We start from the raw sequence: 25,449 nt of genomic DNA, 5'->3' as shown, positions 1-25,449 counted from the left end.
GTAGTTGTGGTGTGCGGGCTTCAGTAGTTGTGGCTCACAGGCTCCAGAGAGCAGGCTGAGTAGTTGTGGCACACAGGCTTAGTTGCTCAGCAGCATGTGGGATCTTCCCGGAGCAGGGCTTGAACCTGTGTCTCCCGCATTGGCAGGCAGATTCTTAACCACTGCCCCTAAAATTCTTTTTAATTAAAGAAAACTTTAAAAAATGTTTTTTAATAAGATAATAGATTTTCTGAAGAAACTTCATTCTCCTCTTAGACCTACATCAAAAGTATTGAGTCATGCACAAAGTAACACTTGAAGGAATATATTCAAAAGTACCATAATTTAGCCATTAGTATTAGGTCAGGGGTCAGCAAACTAAGGTCTTCCACCCAAATTAGGAACACAGCTATGCTCTTGCCTTTTCAAACTTTGTATGGCTGCTTCTAGGCTATGATGGCAATAGAGATTGTACGGTCTACAGAGGCTAAAATATTTACTCCCTGGAAATTTACAGGAATCTTGTCAACTCTTGGTTACCTCCAGGCCAGGCTAGGGAACTCCCGTGCAGCCAGAGACAGCTGGCCAGCATAGCACTGCTGCCTAAGCAATGGGTTAGCTTCGCCTTTATGCAAAACATTTCTGCAAATGGAGCCCCATCATGGCTCTCTACTTTTAACCTGCTGCCTCCCAAATGACAGCTCCAGGAGCAGGAATGACTAGGCCAGGGTTACCCTTCCACAGCATGCTCAGAATGCGATGAAGGCTACATCACTCATTAGCCACCCATCCAGCCCCACCGTGGGCTTACTCGCCTTGCCCTTTGCTTTCCGGATTGCCAAATCTGGAATTATTACCTCGGGAGGTTGAGGAGGGAGAGGGGAACAGATTTAATCACAGGAACTAGCAGGTCTCTTTAACAGTAACTCCGCTTCTGAATATCTATCCGTGGGAAACACTTGCCCACAGAGGCATGTACAACAATGTCTACCTATCACTCACAAAAATAATGGAGAACTGGAAATAATCCCGGTGTTATTTAATGTGTGAATGGTTAAATTATGCAATATGCAGAAAACATCATTTAATTGAAAAGAGGTAGATCTATAATGTGCCAAGATAGATCTCTGTGTCTTCCAGACATATGTTCAAGGAAAAAAAATTAAACATGCATAAGACAATAGTTTTTATAATAAAAACAAAAATAGGCTATAAACCAGATAGTGGCTTTATAATAAACCATATTTCTATATGTTTATAAATGTATTCGAATACACAGAAACAGTCTGGAAGGAGCCACACTTCACTAATAATGATGATGATGATAAAGATAATAACAGTCCTTACAGAGCACAGACTATGTAGCAGGCACTCTTCCAAGCACTTTTACATAAATTAACTCATTTAACCTAGATGGGCTATTATCATTTTGCTGGATAAAGGAACTGAGGGACCTAAAAATTATGTAATAAGTCCAAGTTCACACAGGTATTAAGCTTTGGTCCTAGGATCTAAACCCAGACAGTCTGGCTCCCATGGGGCTCAGGTACAGAGGGAGCGTTAAAAAGGAACTTCTGCTTGGCCTAAACTCTGCATTTTGGACAATGCTTTGAGAACGCTTTGTTGAATAATGAAAGAAAATGGAAGAATTCATGCCTCTTAAAGGATAGGGGCAAGGCAGTGAGCTGGTCAGGAGGGTGAAGCAGCAAAAACCAAATGGTAAGGGCATCCTCACCATCGTCAGTGGCTATAATGAGGGCCGTGTACGTGCTGTTCTTCACATGCTCGACGTTCTCTCTGTCCAACTCAGCCCGAGTGGAAATGGCACCCGTGTCCGGATTAATCTCCAGCCAGTTGGCAGCATCCCTCCAAATCCGATACCTGGAAAGACACAAGCTCTGATTTAGAACGGGAACAGCGAACGGTAGGTAGCTGAAGAAGGTTAAGGTTCCTCTTTGCTGATAGATACTTCTAACTTATTTCAAAAAAATAATGACTCCTAAAAATAATAATAATAAAAAAATAATGACTCCTACAGAAATTTTGCCAGAACGGTTTGATGACCGTCCATGTACCCTTCACCTAGATTCATCCACTGTCGATATTTTGCTATATTACAAAAGTTGATGCACACATATACATAATTTCTTGTTTTGCTGAACCATTTGAGAGTAAGTCGCAGACATGATGTTCCTTTACTCATGAAAATGTCAGTGTGCCTTCTCCTAAGAACAGAGGCACTCTCTTACATAACCACTATTTGATTTTCAATTTCAGGAAATATAACTTTGATATGGTACTACCACTTCATACATGGTACACATTCAAACTGTGGATTTCCCCCAAACTGTACCCCCCCTCCCCACGCCCCTGCCCCAATCCAATCCAGAACGCAATCCAGGATCAGGCATGGCATTTAGATGTCAGATTTCTTTAGTCTCTCTCAGACTGACCCCCCTAAAGCGTACAGCAGTTCTCAAATGGTCACAGTATGGCACCCAACACCCCCGCCATGAGCATCTGGAGATTTGGGTTGACATGGTGACTTGGGAGTATGCTGCACTACTGGCATTTAATGGGAGGTGCCAGGGACGGTAAAGCTCCTTCTGGTCGTACACAGCCACCCCACAAAAAATTATTCAAAATGCCAAGAGAACCCTGTTAAGCCACACCTTATTAGGAATACCAGAAACAGAAGAAACGTAAGCATGAAAAACAGAGATATACTGCCCAGTTATCTATCGAGGTCATTGAAAGGCTCAGAAAGGGAAATAAAGAAATCGCAGGAGGAAAGGGTCCTGGATACCTGTAGGCTTATCCTCACGTCCTTAGAAGTGCAAAGCAATGAACTACATATATCGAGTGGTCTTTATTCCAGGGGTAAGGGTCTCTGCAAACACTATTTAGACTTGGTCCTTGAACTTCCCCAAATAGATGCTTTGAACTACCTATTTCATTACTACAAGCTAAGCTATCAACAGAAGCTGGAAACCATACAACCCAAGGCTTTAATCACAAAACAAAAAATCCTACAATATCACCATGCCACTAACACACCTAGCAAAAATAATAATTACTTAGTGTCAGGTCTATGTGCAAGTTTCTCTATTTGCCTCAAGGGTGTCTTTTATAGTTGGATTGTTTGAATCCATCTTTAAGCATAGTCTACACATTACAATTGGTTGATTCCTCTCTTAATCAACATCCTTAATCTAAGCAGTCACCCCCACCCTTCTGTCATTATTTGCTAAAGAAACTGGGTCATTTGACATAGAGCTCCCATATTCTGCATTTGGCTGACTGCTTCCTCATGGCATTTAACTTCTTCATTCTCTGTACTGCATCAAAATCAAATCCTAGGGCTTCCCTGGTGGCGCAGTGCTTGAGAGTCCGCCTGCCAATGCAGGGGACACGGGTTCGTGCTCCTGTCCGGGAAGATCCCACATGCCACGGAGCGGCTGGGCCCGTGAGCCATGGCTGCTGAGCCTGCGCGTCCGGAGCCTGTGCTCCGCAGCGGGACAGGCCACAACAGTGAGAGGTCCGTGTACAGCAAAAAAAAAAAAAAAAAAAATCAAATCCTAAGGTTTGATTAGATTCTGTTTCAACCCTTCTTTTCTCCCCCAAATATAACATTTAAGTGGCACTGTGTACATGCTGTTGAATCACTTCGAGTGGCACTTCATGTTGGGCTGTCCTTGCTCTTCCAGCAGATGTTAAAATCTATCAGAAGGTTTGGATGGTCCCAGCTTGGTTCCTCCGTTTAAAAATTCCTCATCATCCTTGATCTAATGATTCTAGCAGCCATTAATACCACTACCTGGATCCTTTTTATCCGTATGGCGCACATGCACAGTTTAAAGCTATTTATGAGCCCTTCCAATCAGGATAGAATTAGTACTTCCCAGAATAACTCAGAAATTGAAGCTGCACTTAAACTTCATGTTTGTTTTACATTTAATAAGTCACAGGCACTGATACTAAAACACAAACACCTCCCCCTCCAAACAAGAACATGCTCAATTTATTACCAAGTGGGACTCTATACTGGATTTGCATAACCTTTTTTCTAAATAGTTCAGAGCATTCTAATAGTTTCCTCTAAAGTAAATATTAACAGGTATGAATCTCTCTCTGAGAAGAGGAAGTGACCGAGGCCTTTGTTATCTCTGGAAATCATGCTATTACTAAAAAGACGCAGATGTGCCATGCTTGGGTTTGTGCTTAACAGTCTTCCCTTTGAGTTTCCACCATTGTCACACCTGAACACCAAGTATGTCATCAGACCTAGCTCTCAAAAGAATAAGAACATCCTTTATCATACGTGGCCACAGTGGTGTTGCTGTTGGTTGGTTTGTATGTGTGTTTTCAGCATCTGTGGCTGTCATTTACATTACAGAAGTGCCTTCAAGTTTACAAAACAAAAAAAGAAACAGTAAGCTACTTATAACACAATACCGTGTATGTAAATTAAAACCACATTCCTACTACACTAAGTGAATTCAAAAAGAGGAAGCACAGTAAACCGACAATGGCTGACCATGGACGGAATGGACAAGGTGTGGGGAATGGGGATAAAAATATAAATAAGCCAAACAAGAGAAGGATCTTCCACAGACCAACGATGATAAAAATGCCATGAACAAAATATTTTATACATACACGTATGCACACAGCTAGTTGCTGCCAGTAAGTGGAAAACCCCTCACACTTACGTGATCTTCTGTTCCATAAATCTGTCTGGCTCCTGGGCGGTGTAGGATGTGATCTCCAGGCCCAAGCCGAAGTCCTCGGGCACTGTCACTTTCTTCTGAGGAGGCATGAAGATGGGGGCTTCATTCACATCCATCACGTCCACGGTGACGGTGGCTGTGGAAGTGGAGAGAGTGACCTCAAAGGGGGCCACATTAGTCACTGCCACATACAGGATGTACTGCTGCTTGGCCTCAAAATCCAAGCCCTAAAGAGCAGAAAAAATACATTTTATGTTAGAAAAAAACCCCATTAAATCCTTAACTATTGTTTTTTGGTTAGCAATATATCAGTGGTTCTCACATCTGGCTGCATTAAGAAGAACTCACTTGAGAACTTTTAAAGAAAACACATGCCTGGACCCTAACCCCAGAGCCAGCGAATAGGAATCTCTGAGGTTGGGGTCTGGACATCAATATTTTTTAAAAAGTTCCCAATGACTAACATGCAACCAGATTCATGTTGAGAACCCCAGTAGAGAATAAAGATGAGCTACATGAAATCTCAACTGGCAAGCCTCTATTAACAAATGTAGCACATTAAGTCATTTATTTACCTGAGACCAATAAGAATGTTCACATCCTATGCTGACATGCAGCCCATGTGACAGCAAATGGACAAACAACCCTGCCTGTCCACCTCCCTAACCCCAGTAAGTTTAGTGGCAAGAACATGAAGTTCAGAATCAGTCGGCAGTGAGCTCAAATCCCGGCCTGGCCATTTCCTAGCTGTGTGATTTGGGCAATAGAACCTCTGGGTCTGTTTCCACACCTAAATAAGTAGGAAAAGGAACTATCTCACAGAGGCACTGTAAGGGATCAACTGGAGCTTTTATGAAGGACCTTTCGTATGGCGGGAACTCAAATTACTACCTTTTTTCTTTTGGTGATAGAATAATAACAGAAAACGCTGACATCAAATGCTTAGTGGGAAGACTTCCCTGGCGGTGCAGTGGTTAAGAATCTGCCTGCCAATGCAGGGGACACGGGTTCGAGTCCTGGGCTGGGAAGATCTCACATGCCACGGAGCAACTAAGCCCGTGCACCACAACTACTGAGCCTGCACTCTAGAGCCCGCGAGCCACAACTACTGAGCCCACGTGCCACAACTACTGAAGCCCGTGCGCCTAGAGCCTGTGCTCTGCAACAGGAGAAGCCACCGCGATGAGAAGCCTGCACACCGCAACAAAGAGGAGCCTCCGCTCACCGCCAACTAGAGAAAGCCCACACGCAGCAAAGAAGACCCATCTCAACCAAAAAAAAAATAAATTAAATAAGTAAATTTAAACAAAGAAATGTTCAGTGGGAGTTAAGATGACGTACTAAGTGATCCAGAAATGAAGGGTCTGCTCACTTGCTCAAGGGGAAGTCAAACCTCTGGCGCTAAGTTAGGGATCCGTTCATTAACTCTTTGACTAACTTCAACAAGGAAATCACTCAACTTCTTACTGTTCATGTCTCCTAGACATCTTTCACAGGCTTATTTGCCCTTCTTCTAAAATCATCCAGCAAAATAGCAGAGACCATAAACCATTTTTCTTCTCATTTGCAAAATGGATATGGCAGGGTGGGCAAATGTTTCAGAGAAAGAACATATTAAAACAGATGGTACAGACTTCCCTGGTGGTGCAGTGATTAAGAATCCGCCTGCCAATGCCGGGGACACGGGTTCGAGCCCTGTCCCGGGAAGATCCCACATGCCGCGGAGCAACTAAGTCCGTGCGCCACAACTACTGAAGCCCGTGCACCTGGAGCCCGTGCTCCTCAACAAGAGAAGCCACCGCAGTGAGAAGCCCGCGCACTGCAACGAAGAGTAGCCCCTGCCTGCCGCATCTAGAGAAAGCCTGCGCACAGCACCGAAGACCCAACGCAGCCTAAAATAAATTTATAAAAAATAATAATAATAAAAATAAAACAGATGGTAGGGTGTGGTGTGGGAGCTTCCTGATTTCTCACATGAGCCTGAAGAATCACTGCAAACCCCACCAGAATCTGGGAGAGCTGCCCTCCCCCACCCCACGAAGGCCACACTAATCTACTTCAGAGAAGACACCAGGGGACAAGGGCCTCTGGCTGCGTTGTCAATTTCTGCATCTTGCCAGGAACGATACAAACCTTAGCCGTCTTCAAAATGCCTTCATTGGTTTCTGGGTCTGTGATGACAACAAACTGCTTCTCGTTATCATTTAATATTGTGTAAACGGCCTCCCACGCTGGGGTATTGGGGACATCGGCATCAGTCACTGTGAGTGTGGCGATGACCACGTTAGCCTCGTTCTCAGGCACCGACCCCTTGTACTGCAGAGCAAAGAAAAGGATGTGTCACTTAGGACATACTCAGACCCAGCAGTGGAGCCAGGGTTCAGGGGGCTAAAGGAGTCCTTTCTTGAGCCCAAGCTTTGATGAGTCTTTGAAGAAGTGCCCACCCTACCAGCATGGCCCTTATTTCCTGTTGGTGGAGCAGCCAGCACTCAGGGACCCTGTGAGTACCTGAAGGAGCCAAGGCCCTGGCTGTCCACGCCTCTCAGCGTACTCTGGCCCAACTGCTGACACTGTAGCTTATCCCCCGTTCCCGTCTTCCCCATCATTCTCAGTGGTACCAGTAATTTTCATAAATGTCTGGTCATTACAGTCTTCTACTTAAAACCCTTTGATAACAACCCACTGCACTCAGGATCAATTCTGAAATTCTAAATTCAGTCCACAAGGTCCTGTAGGACCTGGTCTCATTTGGTTCATTACACTGACTGTTTTTCAGTTCTTGCTATTCATCAAGCTTCCTTTTGATGCGGGGCATTAATCTGTCTTTCTTAAGCCTCCTGTACTCACAGTGGCTAGGTTAAAGTGGCAGACACCGCTAATTGTCTACTGAATATCCACTCTCCTCTTCTTCACTAACTATGTGGTTGACGGCAGCGACGTGCCCAGAGAAAATACTGTATTTCCAGTCTTCCTTGCAGACAGCAGTTGCTAGTAAATGAAACTTGTGGGATGGGTCTTCACAGAAATAAGAAAACTTGACTTGACATCAAGACCTTATGCCCCCTCGCCTTTGCCGCCTTCTTGAACGAAGCACAGATGTGGCTGGAGCTCCAGCTGTCATCTTGGGCCACAAGGTGACAATGGGGATAGAATCCATGTACCAAGGATGGTGGGAAAGCAGATAAAGGAGGCTTGGTTTCTACTGACTGAGTGGACTATCTACCTCTGGACCATTAGTGACACAAGAGAAAAAGTCAACCCTGTTTGTTTAAACCACAAGAGTCAAATCTCTGTTACTAACCATTAAGCTGATTTCTAGGTAACACAATAAGGTTTCAGGTTCTTTCACACAGCTCTCAGTACCTTCTCCTTGACTGCATTTAATATAATTATACACGATAATCGGTATAAGTTGTATAACATCACCCTAGCTAGACTATAAACTCCACAAGAATAGAAGTGTCGTCTGCCTTGCTTGTGATAATATCCCCAGTGTCTAAGACAGTGTCTGGTATAAACCCAGAGAATATTTGTTCAATGAATAACTAAAACCTGGTAAGATCTGCTACCAAGATGAGGACATGCAGTAAATAGGTGCTTTTTTTTTTCCTTATTTTTATTTTTTTTAACATCTTTATATGGAAGTTCCTTAAAAAAAAAAACTAAAAATAGGTGTTTTTTGCAACTTCAGAAACCTGTGTCAATATGTCCCAGGCTGAGGAGGGCAGAGACAACTGACATCCCGACCTGCTTGCTTTTTAGCTTCAAGTTTACTAGTCTGGAAAACGTTTCCAAAGGGTTCACCCATGAGATACTGGGAAACAACCAAGGACCTTTGGAGACTCTCTAAGGAGTTGCAGGGTTATTACCGTAGTTGGGTCGAAGATGGGAGGGTTATCATTGGTGTCATTGACTGTGATCACAGCTGTTGCGGTCGTGCTTAAGCCTCCACCTTGCAGGTCTGCAGCTTGAACCACCAGGGTATACATGGGAAAACTCTGTAGAGATCAAACACACCTGAGTCAGGACTGACAGCCACATCAGGCACAGCCCAGCCCATCACATAGAAACAGATTATTTTCTCATCTGCTTAAATGCCAACCTGCCTGCCTGCCTGGCCCCAAACCTCTGGACAAATGTTTAGATACAAAGCTCAGAACCATCACCATACTAAGCAGCAACTGGCCTCGGCAGAGTTTTACATCATCCAGACGATCGAGCTATTTGCCCTCAATACCCTCTGGATCCTCTTGACCCCTGACCTCCCGGTCCAGCCCGGTGGTGAGCACACTGATGACACCCGTGTCCTTGTTGATGGTGAACATTTTGTTGTGCGGCAGCGTAGGCTCTTGGCTGAGGATGGTGTAAGCAATGGCAGCGTTGTAGGTGTTCACATCATCGTCTGCGTCTGTGGCCGAGACCTCCATCACAGAGGTCCCTGGAAGCAAAGGAGAAGATTTAGTCAAGCTACACTTTAATTTCCAAAATTCTGACTAAAGCGCTAGGGGAGGAAGAACGCATTCCACCAAATGAGCAAGTGGTGTTCCCAGAACCCAGCTTTTCCAGAGGATATTTTGGGTGGGGAGGGTGGGTGAGGAGTATGGGGAATAAATAACCTTAAGCTAAAACATCTTTGCTATGTCTCTTACACTGAGTGAATAGTGTATAAAACAGGAAAAATACCAGAAATTTCTATAATTGGCTTCTTAGCCACAGCTCCACCTGAGAGAATGGTCATTTGAGACTGTTGCCTTCAAGGTAGAAGGAAATATTTACAATACTTGTGACAGACAAAGTACTAGTTCACAGAATCCCTAAACAATTCTTCAAGAATCAATAGGCAGGGAAAAAAAAAAAAAAAAAAGAATCAATAGGCAGGGACTTCCCTGGTAGTGCAGTGGTTGGGAATCCGCCTGCCAATGCAGGAGACACAGGTTCGATCCCTGCTCCGGGAAGATCCCACATGCTGCAGAACAACCAAGCCCGTGTGCCACAACTACTGAGCCTGCGCTCTAGAGCCCGTGAGCCACAACTACTGAGCACACACACTGCAACTACTGAAGCCCATACACCTAGAGCCTCTGCTCCGCAACAAGAGAAGCCACCGCAATGAGAAGTCTGCGCACCGCAATAAGAAGTCTGCGCACCGCAACGAAGAGTAGCCCCTGCTCACCAAAACTAGAGAAAGCCCATGTGCAGCAACAAAGACCCAACGTGGCCAAAAATAAATTTAAAAAAAGAATCAATAGGCAGGCATGCGCAGCCCCACAAGTACGTGCCTCAGGATAGCCCGTACTATGGATCCACTGGCAAAGCAGATCTTTAAAGGAGTTTTAGTAGCTGAACTTGTGGGCATTTTTGGAGCATATTTTTGTTCAGAAAGATGAATACAAGTCAAGAGTTCAGGCAAACAATGAGCAAGAAATTCTCCTTCATCTTGGAAGTTTATTGCAAGTCCACTGAACACTCTGGAATGTACGGAATCAGAGAGCAAGAGCAAGAAAAGTGGCTGAACAGCAAAAATTAAGAATTTGACCATCAATCAAGGTTTGCCCTATTTCATAGTATCAGGCAAGATTAAAACTCCAAAGTTGACATGGATGGATTTTAGAATATTTAAGGTGAAATGTAAATTCTAATTAAAGCAGTTGTTCTTTGGACTAACCGTGAAGAAATTGATGGAACGTTTGTTTATTATGTTATAAATGGAGTTTCATTTACTACTCAAAATAAAGTGGTTCTCCTTTAAAAACAAAACAAACAAATAAAAAAACTCCCCTATAATTCTGTATAAACCTGTCAAAATAGATAAAATACTAAAACATCTATTTTTTTTTTAATAAATTTATTTCTTTTATTTATTTATTTTTGGCTTTGTCGAGTCTTCCTTGTGGTGCACAGGCATCTCGTGGTGGCTTCTCTTGTTGCAGAGCACAGCCTCCGGGCATGTGGGCTCAGTAATTGCAGCCTGCGGGTTCAGTAATTGTGGCACGCGGGCTCTAGAGCGCAGGCTCAGCAGTTGTAGAGCACCGGCTTAGTTGCTCGCGGCATGTGGGATCTTCCCAGACCAGGGCTTGAACCCGTGTCCCCTGCACTGGCAGGCGAATTCCCAACCACTGCTCCACCAGGGAAGCCCTAAAACATCTATTTTTAATATTTATTACATTTTTTCTTTTTCATTATAGTTTATTACAAGATGTTGAGTAAAGTACCCTGTGCTATACAGCAGGACCTTGTTGTCTATCTCATTTATCCCCCTCTCCTCTCCCCTTTGGTAACCATAGGTTTGTTTTCTGTCTGTGGGTCTGTTTCTGTTTTGCAAATAAGTTCATTAATATTTATTACATTTTAACTGAAACATTTAAAATCACATTATCTAAAAATATATTAACTAGAAATATTGCTTTTATCCATTTTCACTTTACCTGAAACACTATTCAAACTCTACATCAATGTCTCTGGGACTACTGGAGCCCTTTTGGAATAAAATTTGTCATTTAAAAAAAAAGAAAAATCAATAGGCAAAAGACAAACAGCCCAAGAGACAAAAAGGGCAAAAGACTTGAATAGACAAGTTGTAAAGAAACCCAGCTGGTCAGCAAACATATGATAAGATGCTTATTTAGTCCATTAATAATCAGAGAAATTCCATTTTAAGTTATGCTGAGATATAACTACACACTCCACAGATTGGCCAAAAAGAAGTCAAACAATTCCATGATATATATTGCTGGTGGGAGTATAAATTGGTTCAGCCACCTTGGAAAAACAGTTTGTCACCAAGTAGAAAAGTAGGCAAAACTGTAAGTACACACGTGGTAAAAGATAAATGAAAGCAAGGGAATGATTATCACAAAAGTCAGGGTGGTGGCTGTCTTTACGGAGGAGGGAAAAAATGTGATCAGGAAGGATTGTACAGGGTCTGTAAACTACTAACAAGGATCTGTTACTTAATCAGGGAAGGTTGTTCTTAAACTGCTCTTTTCTTAAACTGGGCTTAAACATTTTATACATATTTCTATAGGTAGGATGTTTTACACACAGTGTCTTCCAAAGAAGTTCTGTGCATATGAAGGGTCTGACCCCAAACGCCAGCCCCAACACTTGGGGGTGCAAAGCATCTAAGTGTCTTGATGGGTGTTGATCTCCTCGTTGCTGGACGTACCTGGAAGAGCGCCCTCCATGACAGACCCTTTGAAGACCTCCTGGGTGAACTCAGGCTTGTTGTCATTCTGATCGGTCACGGTGATCACAATCTCCATCGGCTCCTCGATTGCTTGCCCGTCTGAAGACACAGCATGAGAGAAGAGCTGCAAGAGCCAGGTGAGGGTTACTCGGGAAGACAAGGTGGGAGAAGTGTTCCAACCAGAGCAGAGTGGGCTCCACCCGGCCCCCACTCCCTCCCACTCAAGTATGCATGGACCACCCCCTGCCCCGCCCCAAGCACAGAACATCCCCCACACACGTGCTGCTGCTTCAGTGAGGTCATGACACTGGTTAAGACCATGACCTGTGAGATCATGGGCTGGAGAACACATCCACCAGCTCAGAGCCCCATTTCCCACATAAGGGCTGGGGGCCGGGCCTAGGAGATAAAGGTGGAAGCCTAAAACACTCTGACTGGTTCCAAGCAGGGTCGAATTTGCTCTGGCTGCTCGAGTCTAGCGTTCCCCCCAGACTTCCCTGTGTTTGGCATCAAAGCATTACCTCCCAGCTTCCCTAAGCTCACACTGCTCTCAAGGCCCAGAAATAGTTTTTGTTCCCCAACATCAACACCAGCCTCTGCCTATGTGTCAGGGACTTTGAGTCCCACGAACAGGTTGACATCTTGGGTCTAAGATCATGTCTGATGCCCCAGGACTCTCCCCACTTTATTCCTAACAAGGAAAACATGAACAGCCCCCAATTTTTGCAGGTTCTCCTGTCATTTCTCCTTATCAACAGGTCTAAAGGTATCAAGTTAAGCTCTTCAAATGTCCAGAACATCTGATCTATGATCAGCGTGAGTTGACCAAAAAAATTTTGAAAGGATGTAACCCCATCATTAAGTGCTTTTAAGAGACACTCACAATGTACTTGGCAATATGTTCTCTATCCAGAGGCTCCGTCACCTTTAGCCATCCTGTTTCTCTTTCAATAATAAACACATGAAGAGGGGGTGCGTCGGCTCCTTGGCCAGTGATGCTGTAGAAAACTTTGGTTTCTTTTTCCCTGTTAGATTTGATCTGAAGACAAAACAGAAAGAAATGAATTAGCAAGGAAGGATTCTGACATTGGCTCTTTTCCCTTTCTCTCCTTGGTCCTTCTCTGCCAAATTCCTCCCAGAGAAATAGAGAACTTCCTTCTGTACCTGAACCAGAGCCTTAGGAAATGGGCCTTTCTCATTTTCTGGGCAGCTGATAGGAGGAATAACCCAGTCTCTCTTCTGTCTCCTGAGACCATGGTGGGAGCTGGGAAATGTGAGCACTTCTGTCTGGGTTCCAGAGGGAGAGTCCTAAAAGGAAAGAAGATGAGGAACAAAATGAGATAATTCAGGAAAGATGATACGGGCTGAACAACCTAGGCAGTCAGCATCTCCAGCCTTCTGAGGGCAGGGCATGGCTTTCGTTTAACAACAAAATAAAACAGCCAAAACAAAACCCAATGGACCTCTTTACCGTATCAGAAAGACGGTTTCCTCTTTTGATCCTTCTTAGTGTCTAGAGTTCAGTAATCATTATGCACACACGATGATAGGTTTGAGGGTTTGACATTATTTAAGAGTTATTTCAAGCCTATATCTCACACCTGTCATTTTTAAAAATATTTATTTTATTTATGTATTTATTTTATTTATTTATTTAGTTGCACCGGGTCTTAGTCACTGCAGGTGGGCTCCTTAGTTGCGGCTCACAGGCTCCTTAGTTGCGGCTTGTCAGCTCCTTAGCTGAGGCTCACCAGCTCCTTAGCTGTGGCATGTGAATTCTTAGTTGCGGCATGCATGTGGGATCTAGTTCCCTGACCAGGGATCGAACACAGGCCCCCTGCATTGGGAGCACGGAGTCTTATCCACTGCGCCACCAGGGAAGTCCCACGCCTGTCATTTTTAATAGGACATTATACTCCAATGATTTACTAGCAGAGCTTATTCAACAATTAGATATTCAGGTGTTTTTAATATTCTTTTCTTTTATATTTTTCCTAGTGATATAGGTCTCCAAAGTAGAGTTAGCCTAAGTGAGTAAGTTTTGGGAACTTACTACTTTGTGATCAATACTAATCCCTTAATCTCACTGTGTTAGTATATCTGTATGGTTTCCATTTGTTCTAACAGAAGTTGTTTGCATGGGAAGCAAAAGTGCCCTTTGAGACTTGTATTGAACAGTTTTCATGTGCGATAACTTTATGCACACACAGGGAAATAAGATAGCTGAAGATGGAAGGAAAGATCTTCCAAATTGTTTTAAGTGTTCTAAAGTGATTGGTAGTAACACAGTAAAGGTTCCAGGACAATTACATTTTCCATCCTCCACAGAGTCACCCATCCCTATCTGTCAAGTGAGAGTCAAGCCCTGCTTCCTGGCTTTTAAAATGTGACTCAAAATGCACAAGACAGACATGAAATATGACCAGATATCATCACAAAATCCTTCCCAATCCTGCATTTCTGTATACTAGTCACTCACACACCCCTTAACACACACCCTCTGCATTAACCTCCTAGAGAAGCAGTCCTGCCCTGGCCAAGGGCAGGCTCTGGAGCCAGGCTGCCTGGCTTTGTATCCTCACTGTGACACCTCACCTTCCTGAGCTGATTATTTAACTTCTCTGTCCCACACTTTCCTCACGTCTAAAATGAGGATTATATTAGTATCTGCCTCATAGGGTCTTTGGAAGGATAAAACGTGATACTAGTATTTCAGTAAAGCACTTAGAATACTGCCTGAAACATAGTACGTGCTCAATAAATGCTAATGATGAAAATGATGGTTGGATTGGTTGGGAAACACTGAGTTATGGTTTTAATGAAGTGGAATTTGGGATTTGACCTGAGCACAGGAATAAATACTAAACTGATTCTCAACACGGTATTCTAAGCCTAAAAATGATCATCTTGCACAGCCATGGTAAAAAAAACAGGCCTTGATGAATGAATGCAAATTCATTTACCATATTGAAGAGGAAGGCAAAGAGCACACCTTGCTGACATCAGGACTATGGAATATTTTCAGAGAATGATAATAAATAATGATGAACATTGTGCTGGCAAAACATACCATTAACATCTTCATGTGTGAAATTATTATTTTTTTTAAATAAAGACATTTATTTATTTATCTATCTATCTATTTATTTGGCAGTGCCGTATGGCTTGTGGGATCTCAGTTCCCTGACCAGGGATTGAACTCAGGACCATGGCAGTGAAAGCCCAGAATCCTAACCACTAGGCCACCAGGGAATTCCCTTCATGTGTGAAATTAAAAGGAATCGTGTCTAAACATACTGAACATGGGATCCATCCCTCAGAAAACAAGGATACCAGACCAAGAAAACCCATCCAACCAAAGAGACAAAACTGGAAAGTTAGATCTATTTATATTTTTCCCCAGCTTTCTTGAGGTATAACTGACAAAATAAAAATTGTTTGTATTTAAGGTGTACGATGTGATGTTTTGATATATATAGGATCTATTCTTATATGAAGTAAAAGAGAGGTAAGATTATCACCCGTTCCAGTGTAGGGCCACCTGGCACCACAAGGGTCCCTTGAACTAGGGGCAAACCAAAGTCAACCTCAAACCAGCTGTGGTAGAGTTGCCACCTACCGCTCAATATCCATTCTTTCTTATTTAAAATCAAAAATCTCTCTTTCTCTCCCTCTGTCTCTCTCCCCATATATATATAAATTTTGTGTCCAACAATGTACCTAAGTAAAACTACATTTCCTGTACTACACTTGTAGCTAGGTGTGACCATGAAGCCAAGTTCCAACTAATGAGATGTAAGCAGAAACATTGCTTCAAAATTCCACAAAGCCTTCTTTAAAAGGTGGACAACTAAGTGATACATTTTTGGGCTTCCTCCCTTCCAACTTCCTACCATCCAGAGGAAAGGTATGATAAATGGCGATCCAGCAGCCATCTTGGGATCATGAGGTATTGTTGAGGATGGGAGGCATATGCTGAGGATGATAGAACAGAAAGGAAAGAAAGAACCTAGCCTCCTGATGACTACAAGAGTCTCCATACTGGCCACAACTTACCACTCAATCGCCTTAACTTGAAAGAGAAATACTCTATTTTACATAAATCACTGTAATTTGTGCTTTTCTATAATACGTATTTGAACATAATCATGAAGGCAGATGGCAAAGGTGAAGAGGAAAAGTTGAAAAATCAACTTTGTTTACATCTGTGCATCATAAGAGGCTTCCATACACAGCTGCCCAGCAAGAACTTACCAGGCTGGACTTACATGAATGATGGAATTAATTGGAGACTTAAGTCAGGAAGCTATGTTAATTTAGTTCCCCACTTTTCTGGTCTGGCCAATTACACCAGGGAGAAAAATCAGATCTATCAGGACTATTAAATTCCTAGAATCTTAACAGTCTTCAGGGAGAAAGACAAGAGCCAGCCTGAAAGGCCTTGGCAGTTACAGTACTTCCACGCTCCCAACGCGATAGCGGGATACAACTAGAATGGCCCTCCAGAGAGACGTTTCAGTAGGCAGCACCATGGGAGCAGTTTAGAAACTGGCAAAGGCATTTGGCTTTGGTTAACAATTTCCCGAAACATTCTTGCCAAGAACCTGGGCAGACATGTATCCTTTCATTTGTGGCCAATGCACCCATCTGTCCACTCAATATTTACTGGGCTCCTGGTATGTGCCAGGCCCAAAGGCCAGGCACTGCAGATACAATGGGGAAGGATCTTGTGGAGATTACAGTCCAAACAGGCAAAAGCTTCCTGCTGATTCTTCCCCTTCTTTGCCAAGGCCCTCTCCACTAGAGACACGAAGAGCAAAATGACCAGAGAACTGAACTCGTGTTCATTGTTCCTCTGGGAAGGGAATGAGAAGAACAGTTAACAATTACTGAGTACTTATCATACACCTACCATAGTTCCAGCAACTCACATGTAATAATTCATGTAGTCATTATTATCCCCATTTTACTTATAAGGAAATTCAAGCACAGACAGATTAAATAACTCCCCCAAGTCTACTCGGGTAGTAAATAGAAGGGCTGGTACCCAATCCCAGACAGAATCCATGCCCTTACCCCCTATTCTACACTACCTGAAGAAATAAGGTAGTGTATCTTGCCATCCACCCAACAACAACAAAAAATCCACAGCAAGAACTAGTTCAGTTAGACCAATGGTTCTCAACTAGGGGCTATTTAGCATCCCTTCCCCGCCCACCCCCAGGGGGCATTGGCAGTGTCTGGAGACAATTTTGGTTGTCACAACTGGCAGAGTGCTGCAAGCATCTAGCGGTTAAGACCAGGCATGCTGCTAAACATCACATAGTGCACAGGACACACCCACAGCAAGAAATTACCCAGCCCCAAATGTGAATAGTGCCAAGGCAGAGAAACCTGGATTAAGCAGCATACTAAAATAATAGTGAACTTCTAAGAAACACTCCAACGTACATGATGATGGTGGTGGTGATGGTGGTGCACTACTGCCTTCAGGGTCACTTTGGTGGAGAGCTTCCTGCGGGTGGAGTCCCAGGCATGGACAAGAAAACTCATCTCTGGATGATGAAGGTGTAAAGGCCGTTTGACTGTAACCACGCCATCTGTGCCCACTTTGAATCGGGTGTCATCAGAAACATAGATTGTCTTTGGTAGACCGGTGCATCCTTCAAAACTCACTGCAGGGTATAAATCACAGTGATTAGGAAACTGAGGAGATTAAAGAGCATTCCTTCACTAGAAATCGAACTTCATTCACCCACCAAAAGCCTGACTCACACAAAACAGGCACAAGTAAAACATACCATAGTCTGATGACAGAACAGCAAAGATATCAAAGTAGTGGAAGCCATCATTATGTCCTTCACAATTACAGGGCGACTTAATTGTGGTCCGATTCTTTTCTCATCTACCTGGAGACTGAAAACAGTAAGCTGTCTAGAAAGTAACTTCTGGGCTTCCCTGGTGGCGCAGTGGTTAAGAATTTGCCTGCCAATGTAGGGAACACGGGTTCGAGCCCTGGTCTGGGAAGATCCCACATGCCGCGGAGCAACTAAGCCCGTGAGGCACAACTACTGAGCCTGCGCGTCTAGAGCCTATGCTCCGCAACAAGAGAAGCCACTACAATGAGAAGCCCGGGCACCGCGATGAAGAGTAGCCCCCCGCTCAACTAGAGAAAGCCCGCGCACAGAAACGAAAACTCAACACAGCCAAAAATAAATAAATAAATTTATTAAACAAAAAAAAAAGACTCCACCTTTAAAAAAAAAAGAAAAGAAAGTAACTTCTCCTTTTCAATAACAAAAAAGGGCCTCTCCTTCAGATGGCTCTTGATGATATGAAAAATAACTGAGATAGAATATCTACCGAGTCCAAAAGTTTGAGACCTAGGTACGGTGAGATGCTGTGGATTAACTACATTTAAATAAACAGTTTACATTTCAGTAAACAGTGGCAGATAATAAGAGGGAGGCATCACAGCTACATGGTTAAGGGTGAGGACTTAGGCAAATTTTTTAACTTCTCTGAGCCTCAGTTCCTTCATCTTCAAAATGAGGGTAATTATGGTACTTACCCTCCCGCCCCCAAACATGGTCTTATTTTCCCTGGCAAGGGTGGGGCTCAAGTCCCAGCTCTGCTTATTAGCTCTGTGACCTTGGGCAAGTCATTGAATCTCTCCATGCCTCAGGCTACCCATCTGTAGAATGAAGTCATCGATAGCAACTACCTACTAGGCTTGTTTTAAGATACATAGAACATGGGGGTTCCCTGGCAATCCAGTGGTTAGGACTCCACACACGTGACGTGGCCAAAAAAAAGAAAAAAAAAAAAGATACACAGAACAGTGCCTGGCACATAATAGACACTATTAAATAAAAATTTTAAAACAAACGTAGCTGTGGCTAATCATTTATTCAATTTTCCACAAAAGACATAGATAATTGTGATATTCATTAAGTACTGATTATATGCTTATTTTCCGAGGCATTGAGAGGTAATGCCTGCTTGCAGTCTGAGGCCCAGTGGAGAAACTCATCACTGTCAGTTAAGGGAGACAATGAAGATTTCATAGGAAAGTCTTCTTCTACCTGAACATACAACACAGCAAGACAAATGCAAAAGACAGAAGAGAACTACTTGGGTGGGGGAACTTAGGATCAGTGGCTTAGAGACAAAACTATTTAAAGTTTTATAGTTATTAAAGTATTAAAACTTTAAAAGTATTAATACCCAATGCTGGAGAAGCTGTGGTGAAAAGTGTCTGCACTAAACATCAGAGTCCTAAAAGACTCGTTCGTTCAACAGGCTTCCATCAAACTATTTGTCAGAAACTGTGCTGGGCTCTAAGGATGAAAAAAATTCTGTGAACAAATAGACAAGGCACCTGCTCCCCTTGAGCTTACACTGTTGTGGAAGAGATGGACATGTAACAAAACCAAATCTCAGGTAGTGACAAATGCTAGATATAACGGAATTAAAGAAGGTGATACAAGAGTGGCAGGGGAAGAGGAAGGTGTGAGGAGGGTGTAACTTATACTGGATGGTGAGGGCTGGCCTCTGTGAAGTTGGAGGCGTCTTAGTTGAGACCTAAGGAGCCAGCCTTGCAGAAACCTGGCTCAAGGGCCTTTCAGGCAGAAGGAACAGTTGATAAAACAGTTCTTTCTGGGAAACTCTCAAGTTGGCCTGTTCTCCTCCCTTTCAAATAATCGCCCCCTCATTCTTCCAGTGGGCGTTCGATTTTGTCCAAGAGATCTTTTACAAAAATTCCTACTTTTGTGCCAATTTTGCACGGCTAGACACCTTAAAATGCGTAAGGATCAGGTCTCTGCCAGAAAGCCCTAAAGCCAGTTATGATGTCTAGACTGCAGTTTTCATTTCTTCCACTAGGAGCCACCCTTGCAAACTTTTCTGAAACCGACAGCCCCACCCTTGCCAGCGAAAGTAAGACCATGTTTGGGGGCCGGAGGGGATATGTACCATGATTATCCCCAATTTGAAGATGAAGAAACTGAGGCTTGTGGGATCTTAGTTCCCCGACCAGGGATTGAACCCGGGCCCTCAGCAGTGAGAACGCAGAGTCTTAACCACTGGACCACCAGGGAATTCCCTTGCCATGTTCTTACTGAGTGGCCTTAAGCAAAATGCTTAACCTCTCTGGGCCTCAGTTTTCTCTACTGTATCCTGAAGGATTCCACCACTGAGTGAGCCCACCTCTTCCGGGTTTTGTGAGGATTAACCAAGACAGTGAATGTGATCACATTTTGAAAGTGAAAGAACAAAGCAAGTGGAAGGGGATGAGGATGATTTCTGTGCATTTGAGTAGACAAGCTAGAGGACAAGCATTTGCTAAACGAACAGATGAACCAAAAAATGACAACAGAAGCAAGAAGAAACACAAAATCCTTAAAGGATGGGCAGATACTACCCTTTAAATCTAAAACAGGAATTTCTTTTCAAACTAGCAAAACAAAATGTTTTTCCAATAACCTTCCCCCAACCCCACCCCAGCAGAAGTAATGGGGGCACCGGACTGTGTTGGGGGCTTGTCATATTAGCAGGTAACAAGAGCTGCCCTCATTTTTCACACTGAATTCCTTTTCCCAGCCAGCCCAAATCTGGGCAGTTGGGACAAGCATGATTGGACTTGCCAAGGGTGGTGGCCTGAAAAAATGAAAATGGTTTTGCAAATAACTTAATGCAAGGCTCTTAACCTGCTCTGGGGCATCTCGTCTGAATGGTGGTTAAGCTCCGCCCTTTGAGAAGTGACAGAAGTAGTGTGCCCATGACAGGCAGGCTCAACCTGAATTTCCAGGTGCTCATTATCTTTCTGTGCAACCTGAGCCTCTGGGCTGACAAACTAGAAATTATAGGAAAGACCAAGGGGATCTCCAGCTCCGGGAAGGCTCTGGGAAGCTTGCTTTCAACCCTGGCAAGAGCTAGGCAGCATCTCAGGGTACGGTGAACACTAATGCCAGCATGTAGGAGGAAACAAGAATGGCGAACTGTAGAAACCAGAGGATCAGTACATGGGAATTAGGTATATTTGAACATTTCTACAATAAAAAACAAAAATAAAGCTAGCAAAGGATGAAGTATTCTTTAAGTCAGCTTGTCCTTTCCTAAACTTGTTATTTGGTCACTTGGTTTAGAAACCTAATCCCAGTGACGAGAGCCAAGAACCCAATGGCCATCTCTAAACGGGAAGATCTTTTCAACCCCATATCATCATTATCACCATCAAAAACTACACATTCAACTAACAGCTTCAACTACCTTTTATTCACTATTTTCTTAATATTTAAACAAGTGACAACACTATGTGTCAGGCTCTCTTCTAAGCACTTTACAAATATTAACTCGTGTAATCCCAGAACACTTCAAGGTTGCTACCAGCAGCATCCCCTTTTTAGAGATGCAGAGACTGAGGCAGCTAGTTAAGTGGCAGAACGAGGATTGGGACCCAGGCAGTCTGAGAGTTCACGTGCCTAACCATTCTTCCTCGTGCCTGTCTCTACAAGCCAGACCCTTGCCCTATGCTCTTTAAATCCAGTTTTCAGATTGAATCCCCCGCCCGGAGTCACCCTTAGGTATAGGCATCACCATCCCTATTTTCTTTGCCCTGAATTAAAGGTTAGTGGGAGGAGGGGCCGGGCTGTCGGATCCCAGAGTGAGTGTTCCTCACCACTGTTCCCATATGCAAAATGGGGATGGAATACTTATTATGGAGAAACAAAAATGAAAAAAGACATTCTAGAACAGCAGGAATTCTACACAGCAGGAGGTTAGCAGTAATTTGAGTGGAGGTGGAGGGAAGATTGAAAAAAGTACGATTGGAGGCAGTTTTTTGAAACGTGCTTTCCTTAAATGTTTTTGTATTATGTGGTGTTTTACAATTACAGTAAATAACTTTTTAAAACGACAAAAGTTAAGCGACTTAAAAAGTATCTTTAACGCACTGTGACTCTTTTATGTAGCTTTAATCTACTACTTCTTCACTCTGCAAGAGATGACTGAAGTTCAAAGAAAAATTAACTCCAAGTCCACGAAAAGCTCTTTGGTCCTGGGGCAGGCTCTGAGCGCTCAGCAACATTCTTTGCTTGGAATTGCCATTGTGCCACGAACAGTCCTGCTTGAAGGATCCCGTTTCTTCTCCCACCCCCACCCAGCTGGAATGTGAGTGGGTAGGATCAAGACAGTCTCCTAAGCCTCCATATATTTCAGGGAGATAGAAGGACGGGGCCTGCTATCAAAGCCAGCTAACCATAGTTGAGTTATCTGGTAATGAGTGGGATAACCCAGTCTCTTAGAAGCAACTACTTGAAAGTAGTGTTTTCCCCACACCACACACAAAGGGGTACCTTATGGCTTGTCTCCCACTCCTCAGAAGGCATTTCCCATAGCTAACACCAAAGAAAACTGCATTTACCTTTGTTTCAAGGACCGTTGGACCTCGGCGTTGGAAGAGAAAATTACACACACAACCTCGAGGGCAAGATCAGAGAGCCTTCTGAGGCTCCTGGAGGTCCCGGGGCCACACTGACATTGTGTACCCCCAAATCAAGGGCTTTGATTTCTAACTTAAATACTCAAGATAAAGGACAAGAAGTCTAAGTTGATGGATGAAAGGCACCCTGAGGAGACAGACGTGTGTCATCTAGCTGGGCAGGAGTCCCTTCTCGCCAGTAAGCAGCAGTGTTTGTAACTCCAGCCACAAAGCCACAGTTCTCCACGGGTACCACCTCCTAGAGAATTTCTTTCTAGGTTCCATTTTCTTTGATGGCACTGGACGATTTTAGAATGTCTCCCTTTGGTGGGTGTCCACAAATTTACTAACCATTCCAAGTTTAATGGGCACCCACGCTCAGCAGAAAAATAATTTTATGTTTAAAAAATGGGAGGGAAAGGATGATGAGGTCTCCCGTTTGTCCACACTCGGGGGATGTTGAAGAGATTCAAGATGCACTAGGAAGACTATCTTCTTAGCCCTGATAAGTCTCCAGTTATGTGTGTCCATTTGCTACTGAGAATTATGGACAGTAACACAACCTGACAGCCTGACTAGACACAGCGGCGGCCCTGGGGGATAGACTCCAGCAGCCCTAGCTTCTAAACGAGGAAGCAGTCTCAGAAGCCTCAGTGAAGAGACTTGGCCAAGCCACACAGCTATGAAGTGGCAAAGCCTGTGGTCTGATGCCCCATCAGGACTTAACCACCAGGCAGCCTGGCTCTTGGTTTGATAAACCATTTGCGAGACTAGTTGCTAGCTGAGTGGCCACAGGGAAGTTAGTTTACACAACAGAATGGGACAGGTGGAGAGTAACCAGAATAAAAATAGCCAAGTTTCCCTGACCCCATCTTCCCCTGACACACACTCACTCCCTCCCTCTCTCTCTGAATGAATGCGGCACCCTGGAAATCCAGTTCCAGGGCCTCAGAAAAACGTAAGGACAGTCAGACAGCCAAGCAAAGGAGGAAGTTTTAAACTTTAGATTCAAGAATGTTCCCCCTTAGGCCACCACGTTACATAAGCTGAAATAAATCAGAGTTCCACTGATCAGCCAACTTAACTCCCAGACACTTCTGGGGAAGTTGAGCAGCTCAGAATATCACATTGTGCAAGCACAACTTGCAGGTGTGTCCACAGAGCCTGTGCACTGTGCTCCCAGGGCGTCCTCAGCTGGGCACCCGCACCCCATCAAATTGCCCCTGTAGACCGGCAGCTCCCATGGGATCCCAGGGATGAGAAGTTTACTTTCATGAAGCTTATTGAGTTCTTTCTCCCAGCCTCCCAGCATGTCCTTGCCCAGAACAAATTATAAGTGGGCTACATCTTCATTTAACTCACACTCTAAAAACAGATGTCAACAACGGGCGCTGCCTGGGTGGGACGCAAGGACCAAAGTCTCCTCCACTTCTGTTTCCATCAAAACAGACTGGGGTGGGGCTTCCCTGGGGGCACAGTGGTTAAGAATCTGCCTGCCAATGCAGGGGACACGGGTTCGGGTTCGAGCCCTGTTCCGGGAAGATCCCACATGCCACAGAGCAACTAAGCCCGTGCGCCACACTACTGAGCCTGCGTTCTAGAGCCTGCGTGCCACAACTACTGAGCCCACATGCCACAACAAATGAAGCCGCGTGCCTAGAGCCCGTGCTCCACAACAAGAGAAGCCGCCACAATGAGAAGCCCACATACTGCAACGAAGAGTAGCCCCCGCTCACCACAACTAGAGAAAGCCCACGCGCAGCAACGAAGACCCAACGCAGCCAAAAATAATAAATAAATAAATAAAAATAACTAAATTAAAAAACACTGGGGTGGGGCTTCCCTGGTGGCGCAGTGGTTGGGAGCCCGCCTGCCGATGCAGGGGACACGGGTTCATGCCCCGGTCCGGGAAGATCCCACATGCCGCGGAGCGGCTGGGCCCGTGAGCCGTGGCCGCTGAGCCTGCGCGTCCGGAACCTGTGCTCTGCAGCGGGAGAGGCCACAACAGTGAGAGGCCCGCATACAGCAAAAAAAAAAAACCCAAAAAAACCAGAAAAAAACACTGTGGTGGAGAGGGGGGCATCAGTGCGCGGAGAAAACAGTGAGGTTGCAGATGAAGGACAAATTAGCCCAGGCCCCTGCAAGGGGGAGCCCACAGGATGAAGGGGTGATCCGTCACCCTGGATTCTTCCCCCTTTGTCTTAAGGTTACTCATGCTGCCTGGGTCACTGCGGCAGCGCCTGTTTGCTCCCAGTTCGTGTTTCTGCTTGGGCTAGCACTGTTTTAGTTCTCAGACAGCAAACACCATGGATGTCGATCGTAATCAGCCCCATGAAAAATGTCATAAATGGCACTTCCACAGTTGGTTAACAGCCAGTGCAAATACTTTTATGGTTTTACATCTGTGTGAACGGGGTCATACTGAGTTAAGGTCACATCCCAGCTTCGCTTCTTAGGTGCCACTGTAGGCAAGTTACTTTGACTTCCCTTGAGCATCATTTTCCCCATTCTGTAAAAGGAGACATCCTCATTTCCTTCAAGGGACTGATTCGAGGATTCTTTCTTCAACAAATATTTACAGAGCCCTTACTCATTGCCAAGAATCATTCTAAGGCCTGGGAAATACAGCAGTGAACAAAGCACAGTTCTGCCCTCGTGGGGCTTACATTCCAATGGGGAAGAGATAATTAACAAATAAATTATTAAGTGTCAGGGACTTCCCTGGTGGTCCAGTGGTTAAGACTCCACACTTCCAGTGCAAGGGGTGCAGGTTCGATCCCTGGTTGGGGAAGTAAGATCCCACATGCCCTGTGGCACAGCCAAAAAAAAAAAAAAAATTATTAAGTGTCAGTAATGAAAAGTGTTAACAGAGAAAAATAAGCAGGTAAGGGGGTTCCAAGGCTCTGTGCAGCAGCAGGGCTGGAGGGGGCAATTTAATAAAGGGCATTTAGGGAAGGCCTCAAAAAGAGGCATTTGAAGAGACGGTCCCAGCTTCTGGCTGCGTGCCAGGGCAAGGGACTGAGCCACATGGCAGCGTGGGGCAGCAAGGAGCAGAGTGCCGTGGCCTGCTCGGC

At 44.3% G+C, this 25,449-nt stretch overlaps 1 protein-coding gene and 1 pseudogene across 2 annotated transcripts in view; one reads left to right on the top strand and one right to left on the bottom strand.

Annotated features, from left to right (window-relative positions):
- The window catches only part of CDH1 (cadherin 1), a gene marked incomplete at its 5' end in the record, with an annotated part of 78,722 nt that overhangs the window by 11,342 nt on the left and 41,931 nt on the right, over positions 1–25,449 (bottom strand). The window contains 9 exons of the mRNA XM_082676544.1: positions 1,715–1,860; positions 4,692–4,936; positions 6,843–7,025; positions 8,579–8,707; positions 8,972–9,147; positions 11,875–12,019; positions 12,779–12,934; positions 13,060–13,203; positions 17,347–17,570. Of these exons, the coding sequence (XP_082532670.1) occupies positions 1,715–1,860; positions 4,692–4,936; positions 6,843–7,025; positions 8,579–8,707; positions 8,972–9,147; positions 11,875–12,019; positions 12,779–12,934; positions 13,060–13,203; positions 17,347–17,570 (1,548 nt within the window). The remainder of the gene's footprint in view (positions 1–1,714; positions 1,861–4,691; positions 4,937–6,842; positions 7,026–8,578; positions 8,708–8,971; positions 9,148–11,874; positions 12,020–12,778; positions 12,935–13,059; positions 13,204–17,346; positions 17,571–25,449) is intronic.
- LOC309836476 (protein CEBPZOS-like) lies at positions 10,004–10,236 on the top strand (annotated as a pseudogene). The gene has a single exon. The product of its transcript is annotated as a protein CEBPZOS-like (transcript).

The sequence above is a fragment of the Grampus griseus genome, assembly GCF_964374135.1.
Source record: "Grampus griseus genome assembly, chromosome: 19".
Classification (NCBI taxonomy): Eukaryota; Metazoa; Chordata; class Mammalia; order Artiodactyla; family Delphinidae; genus Grampus; species Grampus griseus.
The sequence above is the reverse complement of the archived record's forward strand: the minus strand, read 5'-3'. Positions and strand labels throughout refer to the sequence as shown.